The sequence below is a fragment of the Penicillium verhagenii genome (assembly GCF_028828195.1).
Source record: "Penicillium verhagenii strain IBT 33310 chromosome Unknown utg000002l_segment0_segment0, whole genome shotgun sequence".
NCBI lineage: Eukaryota > Fungi > Ascomycota > Eurotiomycetes > Eurotiales > Aspergillaceae > Penicillium > Penicillium verhagenii.
In genome coordinates, this window is record NW_026643166.1 from 2345426 (window position 1) to 2364393 (window position 18968).

Below are 18968 nucleotides of genomic sequence, written 5' to 3' on the forward strand. Positions count from 1 at the left end.
GTCACGTATCGGTGTGTCTTATCGATATCATATGCACTTTCGGCCTTCCCCCTCCTACTTTTTTCTTCTTCGAATCAACTTACCCGATCTTCACGTCTTTAATTTCATTCGAATTTCCTCAATTTCACAAGTTCACCTTCACATTCTGGATCGTTTCCGTTATTCTCTCCGTTTTTCCGCCATCCTAGCGCTTTCCCCAACATCTTTGTGGCAGTGAGTACGCTGTTTCGCGCTCTTTCGAGTGTACTGATTGATACTATCTACTAATACTGAGATTCTCTAGATGGCCCAACAACGACCAAAGTCAAAGAAAAAGGCAGGACGTGGGAAGGCAATGCGGGGCGGCATTCGAAAATCTTTACTACCCTCTGATATTGTTACCCGTTCTAAGGCAATGCGCGGTGTTACCTTGTCATCTGATATCTCAACCAATATCTCGTCCTCTGATATTATCACCAATTCTAAGGCAACACGCGATGTTGGAGGTCAATCATCATCCTCGTCTTCTCGTGTGATCACCCGATCTCAAACTAGAGATGGTCAAGCAAAGAAGAGTAAGTTTGAATGCAGCAGCCCTAATAACTACATTGAATAATACATGACAACTGAACAATACCCTCGATAGCCACAATTACAAGTGAGGTGGCCAGCGATGAGACGACGCCGCAAAAGAAATTGATTGTTCGATTCCCTGCCCGTATTGTCGAAAGTGTCTTCGAGGAGAATGTAGCAAACCAGGATATCGATCATGACATGCCGGATGCCCCTGTCCAAGAAAATGGCATTTCAAGGGACGAGTTTATCGTCCTCCCCCCGCCTACGACAACACCTGCTAATGCTATCCCGCCTACAACAACACCTGCCAATGCTCTCTCACCTGCAACAACACCTGCCAATACCAACCCGCCTGTGACAACACCCGCCTTCCAATTCCATGGCAACCCTCTAGCATGGGCAGAGGTTGGAATCTCTAAATCCATTCCCTTAAAGGTAGTAGTTACTAACCATTTCTAGACCCGCCAGAGTCTCTGCGACTCCCTTGAATGGTACCGTTCGGTTCAAGGGTCGGCATACCAAAAAGACGGGGTTTGCTACGGCCTTCTTTTTGACGGTGATTGTGGGACCCGATTCCACATCGATGATGAGGTTATCATCACTCGAGTGTATGTCCATATCATGTTGCATCGTGATGCATGAAAACGCCTGATCCAGTCTCGCCTTACTAACTCTGACTTCCGCAGCGGTGGAGGCTACGCCAAAAGCGCAGACGGAGTTCTTCGTCTCGCAAAAAACCAGAGAATTGATGAGTATCCTGCGAAAGCAATTAACTTTAGTTTGAACAACAACATTCCTGTCGGGGTTGTTCTTGGTAAGTTGGGAAGCTCTTTTATATGGAAATGACAACTAATTCATATTAGGCCGGGATAATAACGACCTCGGGGGAAAGCTTCCTCACCGTTACAATGTTTTGAGCTACTTCCGAGTTACTGACATGTGGTATGAGCAAATTGATGGCTTTATCGGGTTGAAGTTTCGCCTTGAAAAGATCGATATGCATGAAAAGAGCTGGTGGGCCGACGCTGCTACCCCGAACCCTCTCTCGTACCGTGCAAGATATCCATTCACCTTGCCGGAGATTGAAGAGTGCCCTCACTGCGCATTTGACAGTCCTCAGGTGTTCCAAGAGGGCTGGATGTGTCTAGAAGACTCATGTCCTGAGTTTTGGAAAATGAACGGAGCCAGCGCACCCACAAATCTCACTTACCATCACGACTGGTTAAAAGCACGTCGAGATCCGAGCACTGTTAATCCACCCAAATTCGAACTGATTCCGAATGCCATCACAGAGATGTGCCGATACAACAAGCTTGCATCCACTCTTCGTGACAACTGGCGTGGCATTGTATGCCCTTTGTGCTACAAATGCATACAGCGAACTCAATGGAATGGGTGGAAGTGTACCACCGACCCTTTAACCCAGAGTGAGCCTGGAGCGTGCCAATTCACGCTAATGGTGAGCTTGCGCCCAGTCCCAATTACCTCCGTTTTTGAACCGCAAGTTACACATCTTCTGGGTAACGGCATGCGCAAGTTCAAAGGGGCAAAGGGAGATTCCACTTCTTGCTGGCCCTATATCAAGCGCACGTACCCGCTGCCTGGAATTGGCTCTGTGACCCACTTTGTTGCTACAAGGGCAGTCTGGGAGCAGCCAGAAGGCGTGAATTATCTGTTTGACACTCTTCAGAGAGAAAAATTGGGCTTGGAGCGATATCCCCTTAACAATGCCGTTGGTATGATACCTATCCCGGTCCAAACTAAGCGAAATCTATTAACATTTTGTTTTTAGTTACGGGAATGCTGACATCTCATTTCGCTGTGAACTATGTTGGTTACCAATCTAATATATAATCGGGTTTATTCTAAGACCACCAGCTGACAATATACATAACATTACAGGGAATGCCGTACAAATACGTTGTTTCAGTGCGGTCCAAGGGCTTTGATGAAGCCCCAGAATGTATCCTTCGGGCACTAGGGCGACTTACATGGGCTACTCAGGAGGCTGTCACTGCCGCTGGTGAGAAGGCCCTTCTACCAAATGAGCTGCTTGCTCTGGGGTACTTCCAGGGGATGAAGATAGGCGTAAGTGTACCCTGGGATATATATATGGTGTTTTTTAGACAGCCCGATTCTAATTGTCCAGCAGTTCCATGATGATGGTGAAAGTTCACTGGGTCCAACAATTGCGACATTGTCTCTTGGAGCGTCGTCCACAATGAAAATCCGCATGAAAGGTAAGAGCTTTCATGGACAGTCAGCGCGGCACGTTCCCTTGAACCCAGACCCTGTCCCTCCTGGGTGCCAACATGAGATATCTCGTCGGAGATTAAAGGAGAAATTCAACACGGGGTCTATCACAAAGGAAGAGTATAATCGTCGACGCGCAGAATTATTCCGTCATTCTTCGGTAACTGGACTTGCGCCTGTCTCTATCCACCTTCATCTTCAACACGGGGACTTAGTCGTGATGCATGGCGAAGGCTTACAACAGTATTATGAGGTTCGTGGAACTCCCTGTATGCTTTACAATTTGTACTAATTTTCTTTAGCACTCTGTTGAGTCTCTCAATTCCCTGCGCTTTGCACTGACTGCTCGGTACATCAAGCCGGATGATCTTAACCAGTCCGAACTCCAAAAGGGACAGTTTACACTCACTGCTGATCAAGTCTACAAGACCAATTGATAGGCTTCTGTACTGTTGTGGAGACAAACTACTCCCATTTACCTTCCAAGGTTCTTGCTATGTTTCAGTCCGAGATTCGGTCCATATTTTTACCCGTCTGTTTGTCATAGAGCTTTTATTGGTGTATCGCTTTTTCAGATGTATTTTTCTTATTCATCTAGCTTTTATATCATGTGTTATCTCAATTTAATGGATCCGTCGCTTTGTTCTGACTTCCATCTGAGCAACACCCCTTATGATACTATCTGTTCCAAACTTCATAAGCCAACTCAGAATACTTATACTACGCTACCTACCAGTCGTATTCAATGTTGATAGGTACTGCCTAGGCAGATAGAAGAGGCTTTAGTAGTTATACTTATAGATTTAGTTCGTACAAGATTCAAGTGTGAATTGACAGCAGCTCCCCGGCCCCCACATGCACATGTTGTTCAATGTTTCAAGGCAATTAGCCCAGGTGCCGGGTCTAAGGGACCTAAAAATAATTTTAGTTTTGATTTTTTTTTTCATGATACTAGTTGATGTATATGGGCTACTAAAATAAGAAACCAGACAATTATCAAGATACATAGGTGATGGGTGCTAGTTAGTACTAAGTCTGCCCAGTGCCGACAGCTGAGTTGGAGGCTCAAAACTTGAAACCTAGTGGTTCAACCGTTCAATACATCTCCCCACAGATTTCAGGGTCATGACCCCAGAGTTGATATTCTCAAGCCTCCATAGCTGAGATGCATATGGTTTCTCTTGATGTAATATTTCTTTAGCCTTGTAGAGGTTCCAATGTATTATGTGACACATACTGAATACTATCGAAATTCCCCCACGTTACCAAGTAGTCAAAACGGGGGCGGTGGGGGAAAAGGGGACCATAAACCCAAAATCTCCCGCAACCACGCGATGAAACACTCGTGGTGATCTTGTTTTCTTGTTTTCTTCTACCTTTTTACACTTCAGATCAAATCTCTAAGCCTCTTCTCTCTTTACAATCCCTATTTTTCGCTCGTTTATTCGGGGGATGCCTAGGGTCAGCTGCTCCGCAGACTCGCGATCGGCCCTCCCCTCATTTGGACACGAGAGAGAGATCCCCCCCAGCAGCTCCTTTGCTTCCCGCAGTCTTGTCTCCGCGAAGATTCCAACTTGGGTACACTCACTCGTCCCTTTAGGAAGGAGCCGGAGATAGAGTGATCGCGAACGGTGGTCTGTCGAATTTCAACAGCTCCTTACACTGCTGGAACGATGGCGCATCCCAACGGGCAACAGGCTTATTACGGTCAGCCCGACAACCCCTCGACTTCTCGACCATCATCGGGTCGATATGACAGCTACGCACCCCAACGCAATCCCACCCAGAGCCAGCAGCTACCCAGGCGAATGCCAAGTTTCAACAGCGGTGACGACTCCCATCTCTTCAATTCCGCTCGAGCCCACAATACGAGAGCGACCGATGCCAACTCTCAATACTCCGTGGGTAGTGGACAGGTGGGCGGTGATGGACAAGGAAGCTATAATCCAGCACACGGGGCATACGAGGATGCTTTGAATACCAACACGGGATATCTTGGATATTCGCAACCATCCCCCGATATGTCGCGTATGTCGCCGACCCGCGCAGCATCGCAATCCGCCGCCATGTCGAGTTATCAGTACCAGTATCAACCTGCCTATAATCCACAACAATATGCTCTTCCACAATCTCAGACCCAGCCGAACTTGAGTTATAATCCTTCCTCCTACACTGCTTCTAGCAGTACCTCTTACACCAATTCTGTCCCCGGTCATCAACCATACAATCCGGCGGCCTATCAGCCGTCCGCAGTTGCTGGTCTGTCCTCTCCAACCATCGCGCGACGGCCGAGTGAAGCTTCGCCGTATGGACAGCCCCCTCCGACCCCACAGTCTTATGGATTTCCCTCCCAAGCACCACCTGTGCCTCCGCCTCGTGCGCCCGATCATCCTTACGGCGGTCGCTCTCCATACGGGTCATCGCCCGGCTTGCCGAGCCAACAGTTTACGACGGCCACCTCGCCTGCCTACCAGACAGTCGCATCACCTACATCAGCCTCATACGCGACCTCGAACTCCCCAGCAGGTACTTACCTACCCCAGTCTGCCTCTCATACCTACTTCCCCGCAACCCATGGCTTCGGAACCGATTCTCCATACCCCTCCCACACCATACCGCCAATCAGTAACCACTTCGATGATCAACCACCCGCTCCCCCGGTACATCAGCCGCAAAGTAATGGAATTTACAACAAGCGGCCTAGTGTATCTCACGCTGGGCGCTCTCTTCCAATACCTCCTCTACAGCAAGACTTGCCCATTCTACCTCCCAGACGAACAGACACTTTAACAAGGCACCCGCAGGCGAGGCCCCTTCCAGGGCCGCCTGTTGACACCGAACCGGATACTCGTACCAGCGATGACATGTTAAAGGAACTTGAAACCGCAGTGATGGATGCACAAACCAGCTTCGCCAGGCGCCACAGTTCACGAACGTCGCACCACAGCACCTCTTCCTCTCATGTTCGCTTATCCCCAGATGAGCAACATACCCACACCAATGGCAACGATGATAGCTTTGGCCATGATAGTGACGCAGAGGCCGAGGCTGGTCTGGCTATGATGCAGGAGGCGGAGGAGCAAGAAAGAGCACGGGAGGAGCACCAGAGAGTACGTCTGGAGGGACGGACTCGACGTGAGACAAATGCCTCCATTATGAGCTCTCGTTCGCAAGGGTCTTATACATCCACTAGGGGTCCTTCCCCTTACGCTGAGCAACAAGAGAACGAGTTCATGGGCCATGATTTGGCAGCTTATGAGGGTGGGTATCAAGGGAATATTCATTATGGTGATGAGCCGATATACAGTTCTGAGGAATACTTGGATCCTGTGAGCGGGGGTGGCTTCACAGGTCGATCGAGCTCTTTCCGGAGCTCCAACATGTCCGGAGATGAAAGAGGTGACTACGATGAATATGAGCATCCTCAGATCGCTTATCAATATGCCGCTCGGATGCACCATCTCCCTCCCAACGCCCGAGTCGACGCCGGAGGAACAGGCGGCCTAGCCACACCGGGGGAATACGGTCGTCGGATGAGCTGGGATTATGGCGAGGAAGGAGAAGGCTACGAGCATGAAGAGGGCCAATCTGGCGAAGAAAGTCCCCATCGGGCAGCACATGAAGATCTTTTCTTCCACCCCGGCATGCGTCCATTACCCCCAGCTCCTGTAGAGCCAGCTGGAAATGCCGCTCTTCACTCGCATCTGATGCCAGCTGGCACGTACCGGCCACCAGAGCAGGATGATGCCCACTCACAGTATAGAAACCCCCCTGTACCGGCGTCTGCGGACTCGTATGGAGAGAACTTGCTCAATACTCAAGTCCCGCGGTCGTCATCTTTGTCGGCCCCGATTGGACCTCGTGCTGATGCTCCTATCAGGTCAAAGACAGATGCGGACCGAGAAAAGTACAAACAGCAGCAGGACTTTTGGCAGCTTCACAATAAAGATATCCCCGAGGTTGATGCAGCCGCAGCAGCAGCCTCTATGGCACTTGATCTGCCAGATATTCCCGCTGGCCGCCGCAAGAAGTTCAGTCCTGCTAAACTGTCATCTGAACATTTTAAAAAATGTACGGAGCCATGGGCTCTTAGTTCCATTCTTTCTTGGATTCGCGACTTGAGCGAGGATGAAACCGATCTTCGAGAACAGGCTATCTTTGATGCCATTGTGGCCTTGTTTACCCACAAGGTCCCAACTATGAATAGTGCCGATGCAGAAACACTTGCTGGTCGTGTGGTGAACAGTATGCTTGGGGAAGGAGCCCTAGTTAAAGAGGAGGAATGGGTCAAGTTCGGCAGGGGGGGCCTCTCTGGTGTGCTTTTCCAGATCACTGGCACTGGCTGCTACTCGCCCAAGCTTCATGAGCAAGAGTTGCATATTCAGGATACCGATTCCTTTGGAAGATGCTATTCGCATCACTGCATGAGGACGTTGAAAAAAGTCAATTTGAAGGCGCAAATGATGGCACCGCAAAAGAAGATAGAGGACTGGGTGACTTTCTATAAGGTCCCGAAGGAAACATGGGAGTCATACCCGAGAAAAGAAATCGATCGACAGAACAACTTGCACGAGATTGTGACGACCGAGGATGCCTACATTGGTCAGTTAGATGTTCTACGGGAGCTCTATCGTGACCAATTAGCCAATATGAACCCTCCCATCATCGCCCCCAAACGCCTGCCCAAGTTTCTGTCTGATGTATTCGGCAAAGTCGACGCAGTCAAAAAGGTCAACGAAGATTTCTTGCTTGCGCAGCTCAAGTATCGTCAAAAAGAACAGGGTCCATTTATCGCGGGATTTAGCGATATTTTCCGTGAATGGATTCGCAAAGCCAAGAATGTTTATATTGAATACGCCGCTACGTTCCCGACTGCGAACTACTATGTGCGCAAGGAAGCTGAGCGCAACGTCCATTTCAAGCAGTTCCTCAACCAGGTTCGCGATCAGAAGCAGTCCAATCGACTCAGTTGGGACACTTTCCTGAAAGCCCCAATCACGCGAATTCAGCGATACACACTTTTACTTGCCACTGTGCACAAGAATATGGTCAAGGATTCTGAGGAAAAATTCAATGTCGCACAAGCCATCGAGGAAATTAAGATTGTGGCCTTGGAGTGTGACAACAAAGTTGGCGAGATGAACAAAAAAGCTGACCTGATTGAGCTTTCGGCCAAGCTGCAATTGCGACCCGAGATGAAGAAGGAAGTTGAACTCAATCTCGAGCATTTGGGTCGCGAAATCATTTTCCGCGGTGATCTGCAACGCCCTGGAACCAGAACTAGGTTCCTTGTTGACACTCATGCCATTCTCTTTGATCACTACCTTGTCCTTGCAAAGTCATTCACCACACGAGACCCGTCTCGAACAATAAAGTACGAACGGTATGATGTGTCAAAACTTCCCATTCCCATGGACTTGTTGGCACTGGAGACTACCAACGATGACCCTGTGGTCAAATCAGCCATGCGAGGTGTGGCAAATGTTGCACCTGCCCAGGCCGGTGTAGGCCTTGGCCACGGCGGGGCTGGGGCAGCTCTTAATGGTCCCCCCGCAAGCCTTGACTCGAAGGATGATAAGATCCTTTTCCCATTCAAGATCAAACATCTTGGCAAGAATGGCACATATACTCTGTACGCTTTCTCTGCTCAAAGTCGTGCTGAATGGTGCGAGAAAATCATTGAAGCCAAGACAAAGCATGCCGCGGCTTTGTTTTCGCAGAACGCTGAACCATTCCGACTACGGGTTCTCGCGGATACTGCATTTGCCTACAATGACCAGACAACTGGCTCGAAGAGTGTGACCATCAAGGGCACACCTCTCCATCGTGCAATCAAGGGAGTCGAGAAACAATATAAGGATTCTGGCCCTCGACCTCTTCCAATTTGCAGAACTTCTGTTCATTGCTCTACAGTCTTCCAACAACCACCTGGTCGAATGATGTGCGCGATTGGGACGGACTATGGAGTTTACATGTCTGATGTGAACAACCCTCGTGGTTGGTACAGGGTAAGTACTACTGGCTGTGAGATCTTGTTACCTGTTTCATAACTAACAATTACCCACAGGCAATTCCCATCATGCGTGTAACTCAAATCGCCGTGTTTGAAGAGTTTAACTTGTTCCTCCTCATCGCGGATCGCTCTCTTATTGCCTATCATCTTGACGTGGTTTGTCCTGCAAGTGGAAATGCAACTCAATCGCAAGATTCAGCCCGACGAGCCCCGCAAAAGTTGTCTGGTAACCGAGAAGTAGGGTTCTTCGCAGCTGGACGCATGAAGGACCGATACTTGGTTCTATACAAGAAGCGTGACGGACTCTCATCCACTTTCAAGGTCCTTGAGCCCGTTATCCAGAAGTCCTCATCCAGCAAGAGTCGACTATTCCAGTCGCGCCGCTCACAAACAGAGTTCTTCCGCGAATATGATGAATTCTACATCCCCGCTGAAAGCTACGGAATCAACATGTTCCACTCTTCCCTCGCGATTTCGACCCAGCGTGGCATTGAAGTCCTTACTTTGGATAAAAAACAATCCTGGTCCGTCCCCGATTTCCGCTCCGAAACTACGCCTGACGCAGTTGACACGCTGCACGGCATTGCCCACCGCATCAAAGACCTCCGACCACTCGGCATGTACAGGTTGAGTGACAGCGAGTTCCTGGTTGCTTACGAGGAATGCGCTGTGTATGTCAACAAGCATGGCGATGTCTCGCGTAGCGTGGTGATGGAATTTGTTGGCAGTGCACACACAGCCTGTCTTCACGGAAAGTTCCTGATCCTTTTCAATGACGACTTTGTCGAGGTTCGGAATGCCATGAATGGTCGGTTAAGACAGGTTATTCCCGGCCATAATGTTGTTTGTCTGGATGATGGCAGCAAGTTGCCTGGTTCCTTTGGCCAGGCCAATGCAAGTGGTATCAGCGCCCAGACGAACTTCAATGGTGCCAATGGCATTTCGACGAACCAGCACACTGTCAAGATTTGCATGCAACATCCCGAATATGAACGCAGTCAGCTTGTCTTGGAGCTGGTCGAAAATGAAGGGCAGAAGGATTAGTCGCTTTTTTGATCCAGTCTCTCTTCAATCTGCCCGCATACACCTCTTATGACATTTCTCTTTCCCCCTTTCTATCTACCCATTCTTGTCTTTTTTGAATACTCCCATTTTGTGCCTGATTCTTTGTTAATATATACCCTTTTTTCTACCTTTCTTTTTTCGTTCTACTCATCTGCTGTCCCAAGTATGGGCAATCATTCATGAGCCACTTTATTACATTCATCATATCTTTTTCTCTATCTCATGACTCGGCTCTTGAGCGCTATTTTGGTTGCATGGTTGTACATAGAACTCTTGGTGTGGTATCTCACGACTCTTGACGACGTTTATTGAGCTTGAAAAATGACAATATTTAACCTTTGGTCGAATGTTCAAGGATGAAATTGAATATACGTACCAGTGTAGTAACTTTTAGACATTCACTATGCGTGTATTGGGATCAGCTTTCAAATGTTTACTCCTAGGGCTGTAGTCACTCCAGCTGTAGTGCAACCCCTTAGTTCCTATGTGTACATACTACATATGCTAACCTTTTGGCTTAAGCTCCCGATGTCAAGCAAACATGTGCATCTAAGTACATTGAAGGGTAGTACATGCATAAGTAAATTCGAGACCCTATAGATTCAGGCGCTATAGAAGACTATCTACATTAATCAAAGGATTATACCAATACATCTAACAGGAGTGTATAATTGCACATGGGATAGCTGAAGAACCAAGTAAATAAGGCAAAGGGAATATCACAAGACAAATGCTCGTCCCCAGCATTACAAAAAGAGAGAACAGACGGGATATCATCATGATTCAAACTCAACAATTTTGCTAACAACCTTTGGATCATGGTCCACGGTTGCAGAAGTATTGCTGGCCTTACCACTAGTAGGTCCCGATTCGGCGTCAATTCTCCCATCGAGCAGGGAAGACGCTTCGACCTCAGCTCCTTCAAGTAGATCACGATCCGCGTCTCGGACGCCACGGCGCTCTGTGTCTGCACCGTATGCGCCGGCACCCCAGCTGGAGATCCCACCAGCCATGACGGAAGCAGATGCACCTCCACGGTGTGGGTATTCATCGTCATCTTCGTCGTCATCGTCTTCATCCCGGCCGAGTGCACTACGCTCGAGATCGCGCTGTGCATCATCCATTCTCTTCTTAACTTCGGCGGCCATACGGATACCATCTGTGACAATGTTGTCAAGAACACCGCGAAGGCCCTTGCTCGGTGGCACAATTCCTCCCGAGGCACCGGCGACGGAAGCACTAGAGGTGGCGGTGAGATGAGAGGGACGAGGGCTGCCAATGTTGGAGAAGGTTGTGAGGTTTGACGAAAGAGATGATGATGCGGCAAGAGCAGCAGGATGAGGGTGGTCGGAAAGATGGAAGGACTGGGGGAAATAAGACTCGAAGAATTGTTCTAGGAGTTCGTCGGCGAGAACAACCATGCGGAATGTTGGGAGGGTAATGTGAAGTGGGTTGTTTGGGTCCAAGGCAGGGTTTGCAGATTCAGATCGGGGCCGATTCTGTTTACTGCTTTCTGTCTCAGCGTTGGTCCCAGAGGGGGGTTTGGTGCTAGAGTCGCCATCGACATCAATCAAATCTTCCTCATCGCCAATAGTGAAGGTATCGAGCCCCGTTGTGACTTCGGCGGTGGCATTATCTTGGGCGGCCTTCTGGTTTTCGGGATGGCTAGGATCGGCGTATTCGAAACAGCGACGGATGAATGCGCTCACACTTCCAAGGAACCTTTCATCCGTGGTAAGGCTGTTCTTTTCTAGATGGGGACTGTCCATATCATCCTGAGACTGAGTAGCGGTGATCTTGCCCTCAAAACCACGACGCGATAGAAAAAGCAAGGCCTCTGAAATCTTGAGGATTCCCTCGCGATCAACTTGTCCATTGCCATCATCATCATAAAGATCGAAAAAGTAGTTGATGTTGTTCATGATATCTGGGGATCCTTTTAGCCGTGCGAGACCCGTCACAACATTTTGAAGATTTAGTCCTTCTTCGGGGTCAGTAGACCATTTCCTGTAAAGACGTTGCATGAATTCATGATCGGCTGGCTGGCGTCTATTCGCCCATAGTAACGACTTGTTACCCTTGAAGCTGTTGTAACTATTGGCAGAATCCTTTCGAGCGGAAGCTGGTGTGTCGGAAACAGCCCATTTCGAAGTTGCAGCCAAAAATTCACGGAATGCATCGTAATCCATATGAGTAGGGCTGGGGCCAAGACCAACACGACCCATCTCCCTATCCGCAGGAGGGCCAAGAATGGAGAAACGTTCGGACTTCTTCTTTTGTTGTCGTTTGCGCTCCTCTTCCAACATATTTTGGTGTTGTTGCCAATGATACAGGGTCTCGTAGAACCGGTCGTAGATGGTACCGAGGTCATCCACACTGAGGCGCTTGCTCTCAGGTCCAAGGTTGCGGATAGAGGTGCGCTTGGCGAAATTTTCGATATTCTCCAACACAGCACCTTTGTGTTTATCACGTTGTTCTATGATTGTGCTGTGCGTGATGCCAGAGAACTCCTTGAAAGCGACAACCATCAATTCCTGGAATCTAGTAATGGCTCGAAGCTTTGGGTTCTCTGATTTCGGGTGTGCAGATTCGTCCAGACGCGAAAAGTACGACTTGAGCACAGAGATAAATGATCCATCGTCTTGGATCTCAGGAGTTCCTCGCCATTGATTCGCAGAATGGCGAGACCCACTTGGAACAAGACCTTGGGACCCTCTAGAAAGAAAACGTCCAGAACGCGGAATGCAAAGACGAGGGGCATCGAGTTGATGTAAAGAGAAAGGAACCACGGCAGAGAGACAACAGAAAGCTGAACATCGAATTTGGCCAGGTGTTCCCAGAGGACGGGCATTGTCTTCTCCACCAAGGACTCGAACACCTTTTGGTCAAGTAGTGTGCCGTACATGGTGGTGGAATAATAACCGGGCAGAAGGCGATCGCAAAGCACAGAAAGCAGGAAAAAGGCCTGCTGCTCAGACATATATCTGTTCCACGTTAGTAACGGTTTGTAGATACAAGGGTTTCGAAACAAACATTAACAATGCGGCAACAACGATGTTCATAGCTTGACAATAGCCAATCTCCGCGTTTGTCCAACTATATGCCGTGAGAACTCGTCGTAGACGACCAATACCCTCCTCACTCTGGTATCCCGGATACTCTGGTAAGCTTCTGTTCAGGTCCTTTTCAATTTCATCGATCGCAAGCGAATCCTGGCCTTCAAATTTGTCCAATGTTTCTTGGTAAAGTTTCGGCGAGCGAACCCGCAAGAATAGAGAGCCAGAAGAAAGCTCCCAAACCTCTCCACGTAGGCGGTTAGGCAAACCAACGCGAATCAGTTTGTGAAATGTGGGTTGTCGAACGAGAGTCACATTGCGCCCGTTTTCTAAATAAGGGTCAGTAAGATATCACTCGAGTGAGGTCGCTAGACATACCTCGGAAATATTCAACCCAAAGTCTCATCTTGCTACGGTCTCGAAGCTTGCGTGCATCGCCAGGATAGCGGAAGAGCATACCCAATCCGGCATCTGGTGGTTGACGTGCATTGGGATCATTTCCCTCTTTGGCAGCTTGCTTGGCTCCAGATAGCAAGTATTCCGAGTAGCAGTCTGTCACAACAGCACGCAGCCCGTCGACCTCCTTTATACCCTCCCGTAAGCCCTTCTTCAAGCAGTCGCAAAACCGTTCGCTGGCCTGTCTGCTGCCAATAAGTTGCAGAATAAGACGCTGGTTCCCTGTGTTCTCCTCCTTCTTCTTGCTCAACAAGCCGTTCCATGTCGTCAATGCCAGAGTAAAGATATTTGTCTCGCTGTTCAGTCGTTCGACACGACGAATGCATGAAAGGGGGATAGTGAAGCCATTACCAGAAGGCCCCGTCCCGTGCGTCTGACCAGTCCAGCTAGTGGATGCACTCAGTGTTGACGATGGCAAGAAGCTTGTTGGTTGTGTGGAGAAGCAGATGAACCGCTCGCTCACATGTAAACGGCCCGTGTATCGATTGCCTGCCTTGTCAGCCCGACGAGACGATTCTCCAGAGCCAGAAGATGAGCTTGGGAGAGGAAGGATGAGCTCAGCGGTGATCTCTTGTAGGGGATTTTGGGAATCGGGTAGGCGGAACTGTTGGCGGAAGAGAGAGGCTTTCGAGGGATTGTCGTCGGATGAGGAGAGGGATGGAATGTTGAAGTTCGCAGGATCAATCAGTGATTGAGCCTTTTGCATGAATGATGACCATGGTATCATTTTGGGTGGTTGGGAAGTCGGTTGAACTAGCTTGCTGGAAAGTATGCAGTGCCGATGATGTCGGGGGCGGAGCTATAGCTGCGATTCAGGTGAGAAAGCTGATCCGGGCTAGGTGATTGCAAAATAGCCCGTATGAGGTTCAGGTAAGAGATTCAAGGTCATTGTACAGCCTCGGTCATGGTTTTGTCAAACACTGGACCTGCAGTTCGGGAAATGTGGAAACAGAGCAGTCGTTCCTGGCTTGATACACTTGTAAGAGGGGTGCCGCACGGGGTTGAGGAGTACCTGTCACGTGAGATTCAGCCTTAGCAGCCGGAACACCATCGAATAAAATAAGTTACTATAACATAAAAATGAAGTAGGAAAAAAGATATGGCTGGACATTAGATTTCGATTTTAGAAAAAGTAAAATAAATTAGGTGGGTGTGTGGTATAAAATCTACATAAGGCACGGCCAAACTAAATTTCAGGAATAAAGTGTATTGTAGGAAATCTCGCTGTACAAGCTGGACGTTTAAAACGACATGTAGAAAACGTAATAATAAAAGGGGAAGTAATCAACATGTAAACATGGAAGAAAATGAAATAAAGCCTTCAAACTTCATCAACAGTTAAGATTCTAACTTTCCAATGCACATGGCATCTTCTTCGTCTTAAATCTGGCAACAATTTATCAGAATTGAACCGTCAAGCGAAGAGAAATCTAGTTCTTGTCCATGGATCCACGGATCTGGGAAGCCTCTTCAGTGTACTCGGGGAGGTACTCCTCAGTAGACTCGGTCATCAGGCCCTGCTTTTCACAGACGTTGCCCGACTCCCAGGCAGCCTTGTGCTCCTGCTTCTTGGTGCCGCGGTAACGTTGCCAGAGGAAGATGACTGCCTGGCCCACAAGCATACCAACAGCGCTGGCGGTCAGACCGGCCAAAACACCCAGGATAGCGGGGACAACAATGAAGCGCACAACGCGGGAGAAAGTGTGGGCAAAAGCGCCGTGGGGACCTCCGTGCATGTGGTGAGGGCGAGGGGGGCGGCCCTCAGCATCCTCAGAGTTGAAACCGTGGTGGACAGCCCACGGGTTGTGGCCCTGGGCCTTGGAACCGAATTTCTCCTCAAGCTCCTCGATGGACATGAAACCCTCCTCGTGCTCGTGGTGGGGACCCTTCTCTCCATCGAAATCGGCCTCGTCGTGGTGCTTGTGGTGAGGACCCTTCTCGCCATCAAAGTCATCGTGGTGCTCGTGGTGGGGGCCCTTCTCGCCATCAAAGTCATTGTGGTGCTCGTGGTGGGGACCCTTCTCTCCATCGAAATCGGCCTCATCGTGGTGCTCGTGGTGGGGGCCCTTCTCGCCATCAAAGTCATCATGGTGCTCGTGGTGGGGACCCTTCTCGCCATCAAAGTCGTCGTGGTGCTTGTGGTGAGGTCCCTTGCCGCCCTCGAGGCCGAACTCATCATGCTGCTTGTGGTGGCCACCCATGCCCTTCATGCCCTTCATGCCCTTGCAGCCACCCTTACCACCCATGCCCATAACACGGTCCTTGGCGGACGAGAAAAGATCATGAATACGGGAGAAGAGGAGCTCCTGCAGGCACTTGGGCTTGCCGTGGCACTGCTTCCAAGACTGCTTCTGGTGGTGTCCGGTGGACTTCTCGAAGTCACCATCGGCAAGGAACATGTCGCCGGTCGGGGTGAGAATCAGAGTGATCGCAATGGTGTCAACAGGAACGGGGTGGGACTCGAGGTCCAGGATAGTGAGCCGGACATCAAGCATGTCAGCGTCCTGCGCATCGGCGGGGCGGGGGTGAGGCATGACCTCGAGGGCGTAGCCAACGGTGACGGGGCTCGACTCGTCAACGCTATCTCTGGCGATCTGGGTGACAGTAATGGGGCCTGGAGGAACGGGAGGGAAGATTTGTTGGTCGTTGGCCAGCAAGCGGTTGTCTTCCACGCGGAAGTTGACATACTAGATTATCATTAGCTTAGTGATTCGCCTTTATAGGATATTGCTTCGACATACGAGCGCAGATGGCTTGTCATCAGTCCAGCTGACGACACCTTCCTCGTTGACTTCACGGAAAGGACACTCGTCGCAGTTGAGCATCATGTTGAAGTCAACATTTGCATAAACAGGCTGCATGATTTGCACAAAATCATCTTCAATACTTTCCAGTTGCTTGTTGTCCATCTGGGCTTCCATCTCAGGGACGACCAGCATCGCGCTGGCGCCCACGGCAGCCGCGCCACCCAGCAGGATGGAACGAACAAACATGGTTGAAAAGAGCGGACGTCGAAGACAAAAATTGGGATGGAGGTTGATTGTTTGAAAACTCCAGAGGAGGAAGAGGATATCTTTAGAGGGGAAAGGAAAGGGAGTGGAGCTGATCCGTCTTAGTCCGCCATGGGGCGACTAAGTGGAGTGGGTGACGCCAGCTCGATGCGTGGCACAAACTATGATTGGTTGGAATTTGATATGTTTGATTCTTTGCTTTGTTGTAATTTGCTTTGTGACACCGTTCTAACAATAATACATTACACAGACATTAGGATCATGCACGATTATGTATACAAAAGGGATGCCATCCTCCCGGTATCTTTCCGTATTCCAAAAACACAATACTGTCCAGCGGTAGCCTACGATCAACGCTAGCGACGTCTCTTAACTAACCCACAAACGGAATTGATCCCCGAAGCCCTCAGCCAAGCTTTGATCGGTCATGGTTGCACACTTTCATGACGTTGAAGGTAAAAGGTGTTGACCCACGGACTGTCGACATGGCCGCGTTGCGCAATTTCGTGAGAGCAACAGGGGGAACTTCGTTGTATGCCATCCACAAGTGGTGCGCATGCTGCCCGACATAAGCGTAGACAAGTACGCCTAAGATAACTATTCCACCAGCCAGCTGGTAGCGCCGTCCGTGGAATAATCGGCGCATGCTATCCCCGAACGGCTCAAACACGTGCTCAAGCGTGGTCGCATCGGATCCGTCATCAACTGGGTTTTCATTGGGCCACATCCCGGGCACCCCAGGGTCTGACAGGGCTGTCTCCATTTCGGCATTAAGCTCCGTCTCAATATTTATATTCTCGTCATTGTACTGTGTCGACTTAGCCTCCACCACTTTTGGTGGCCGATTGATTGAAAACCCTCGATGGTTTCGGTAAGAACCAGCCCGGGCACTGATAATAGATGGAAGCGCTGGGAAAGGAACATGGCCAAAGGAAGGGGAGGCATGTCCGATCATCTCAGCCTTTCGCCGCTGTGATTCAAGATACTCGTGTCCCCATAATCGAGCATGGATTGGATAAGGCCAAGGAAACGATGCCTCGGAATTTGGGGCTTCTCTCGGGGCGAGATCCGGCAATGGCGTAACCGGCCCCTGTTTTGTTCCTGCAGTATGAAGCGACGATTGGTAATTTTGATCTAGGTCAAGTTCCTCACGGGGAGCGTACTGACAAACCACTGGTCCCCCCGGGCCTTGTCGATTGAGTGGTGAGTGTCTAATCTCCCGGGAAGATCGGAGAGGATGGCCTTCGGTCTTCGACTTTCGTCGCTTAGGCAGGGAAGGACGTTGGATCCCATTTCGGTCGCCCAAGTCTTGGAGGTTCGAGGCTTCAAGTCGCACACGCTTCCGAGAAATTTGCCGTGGCTTGCCATTGATGAGGAGGGCCGCCGTTTTCAGTGATCCTCTATTACTAGCGGTAGCAGGGCATGATTTTTGCTCCCCATCCGAAATATATAGCGAAAATATTCCATTGGGTGGTGGTCTGTTATCAGGATACACCACACCATCACGCATGTCAGTCATACGCTGCACCTTCCATGGCATGTCGAATTGGTGCGGCATGTTTTTCAACGATTCCTTGGCCTGCAAGGTAGCGTCAACAAGTTGAAGGTGGTATGCTGGTTCGAGTGAAGCGTCGAATGAGTCAGAAGATGAACAGGAATCTGCAGAAGAACTATCAGAGTCAGTGTCGGAAGTGCAGGCGGTGCGTCTATACTTTTTCCAGAGCCTCTTTTCTCTCCTATTCTGTCTCCCTTTGTCCTTTTGTTTCGAAGAATGCCTCTTTTGGTTCTTAGCAATATGCGCTCCTCTTGCCACTAACCCTTTTCCAATTTTGTCCTTCGACTCCTTATTTTTCTTCATGACTGCTCTGCATCGAGCATCTAGCTCTATTGTCCGGGTATTCAATAAGCAGGCACGTTGATGCAAGGCTTCTTCAGAAAGTCCCAAGGTGTCCTGCATTTTTTGGATCTTCTCTAAGATTTCCTTTCTCCGTATCCCAAACATCACCCCGTAATCATGTAGCCGTTGGTGAAAGATAAGCCATTCCTTGTTATTCTTGGTAATCTGGCCCGCCTGTCTGCGTACAATTGCCGAGATCTCATCGAACATCTCCCTGAGCTTTTTGGTGCGATCTTCTCCATGTTGAATTTTCAGTTGGAGGCTCTTCACAGCCCCGGCAGCTCTCTCTCGTTGTGAAAGAGCAAGCTTTTCGAGTTTAAGAATGGTCTCTTCTGTCCGTTGGATGTACCAATCTTTCAATTCGGCTCGTCTTGTTTCCTTTTTCAGCGCTCGGCTCAAATTCCCGGCGTCACTCTCTTTCTTTTTAGCATAGGCTTCTGCCTTTTCGATTTTCGTCTCAAATTCGGCGACTGTTTTGTAAATTTCCTCATATTTCCGGGCATGCTCTCGAGTCTCTAGCTCTGCTCTCTCTCGGCGCTCTTTCTCCTTTTGAATCTCATACTCAAGTTCTAGTCTCTGCAAATAATCCGGTGACTTCATTTTGTTGGGTTGGCGACTCATCTTGGGTAGCTAAATGTTAATCAGTCGAGTTTCAAGATTAA

General features: G+C 49.4%; 5 protein-coding genes across 5 annotated transcripts; 2 read left to right on the forward strand and 3 right to left on the reverse strand.

Moving 5' to 3' along the window:
• Positions 1-394: 394 nt before the first annotated feature.
• N7466_000848 (uncharacterized protein) lies at positions 395-3245 on the forward strand (the record flags this gene model as incomplete). Its single annotated transcript, XM_057160246.1, has 9 exons — positions 395-554; positions 626-960; positions 1015-1163; positions 1242-1369; positions 1419-2291; positions 2348-2385; positions 2458-2643; positions 2705-3061; positions 3111-3245. 9 exons carry the CDS (start codon positions 395-397, stop codon positions 3243-3245), a joined length of 2361 nt encoding a protein of 786 aa, XP_057026494.1.
• Positions 3246-4481: 1236 nt separating this feature from the next.
• N7466_000849 (putative Rho guanyl nucleotide exchange factor) lies at positions 4482-9865 on the forward strand (the record flags this gene model as incomplete). The annotated part of the gene is made up of 2 exons (XM_057160247.1): positions 4482-8816; positions 8876-9865. 2 exons carry the CDS (start codon positions 4482-4484, stop codon positions 9863-9865), a joined length of 5325 nt encoding a protein of 1774 aa, XP_057026495.1.
• Positions 9866-10662: 797 nt separating this feature from the next.
• On the reverse strand, positions 10663-14125 carry N7466_000850 (GTPase-activating protein; the record flags this gene model as incomplete). Its single annotated transcript, XM_057160248.1, has 4 exons — positions 10663-12498; positions 12579-12870; positions 12920-13271; positions 13321-14125. The coding sequence occupies 4 exons, from the start codon at positions 14123-14125 to the stop codon at positions 10663-10665; spliced, it is 3285 nt and encodes a 1094-aa protein (XP_057026496.1).
• A 703-nt stretch (positions 14126-14828) lies between these two features.
• Positions 14829-16391, reverse strand: N7466_000851 (uncharacterized protein; the record flags this gene model as incomplete). The annotated part of the gene is made up of 2 exons (XM_057160249.1): positions 14829-16085; positions 16140-16391. 2 exons carry the CDS (start codon positions 16389-16391, stop codon positions 14829-14831), a joined length of 1509 nt encoding a protein of 502 aa, XP_057026497.1.
• Positions 16392-16815: 424 nt separating this feature from the next.
• Positions 16816-18906, reverse strand: N7466_000852 (uncharacterized protein; the record flags this gene model as incomplete). Its single annotated transcript, XM_057160250.1, has 1 exon — positions 16816-18906. One exon carries the CDS (start codon positions 18904-18906, stop codon positions 16816-16818), a length of 2091 nt encoding a protein of 696 aa, XP_057026498.1.
• Positions 18907-18968: the final 62 nt, after the last annotated feature.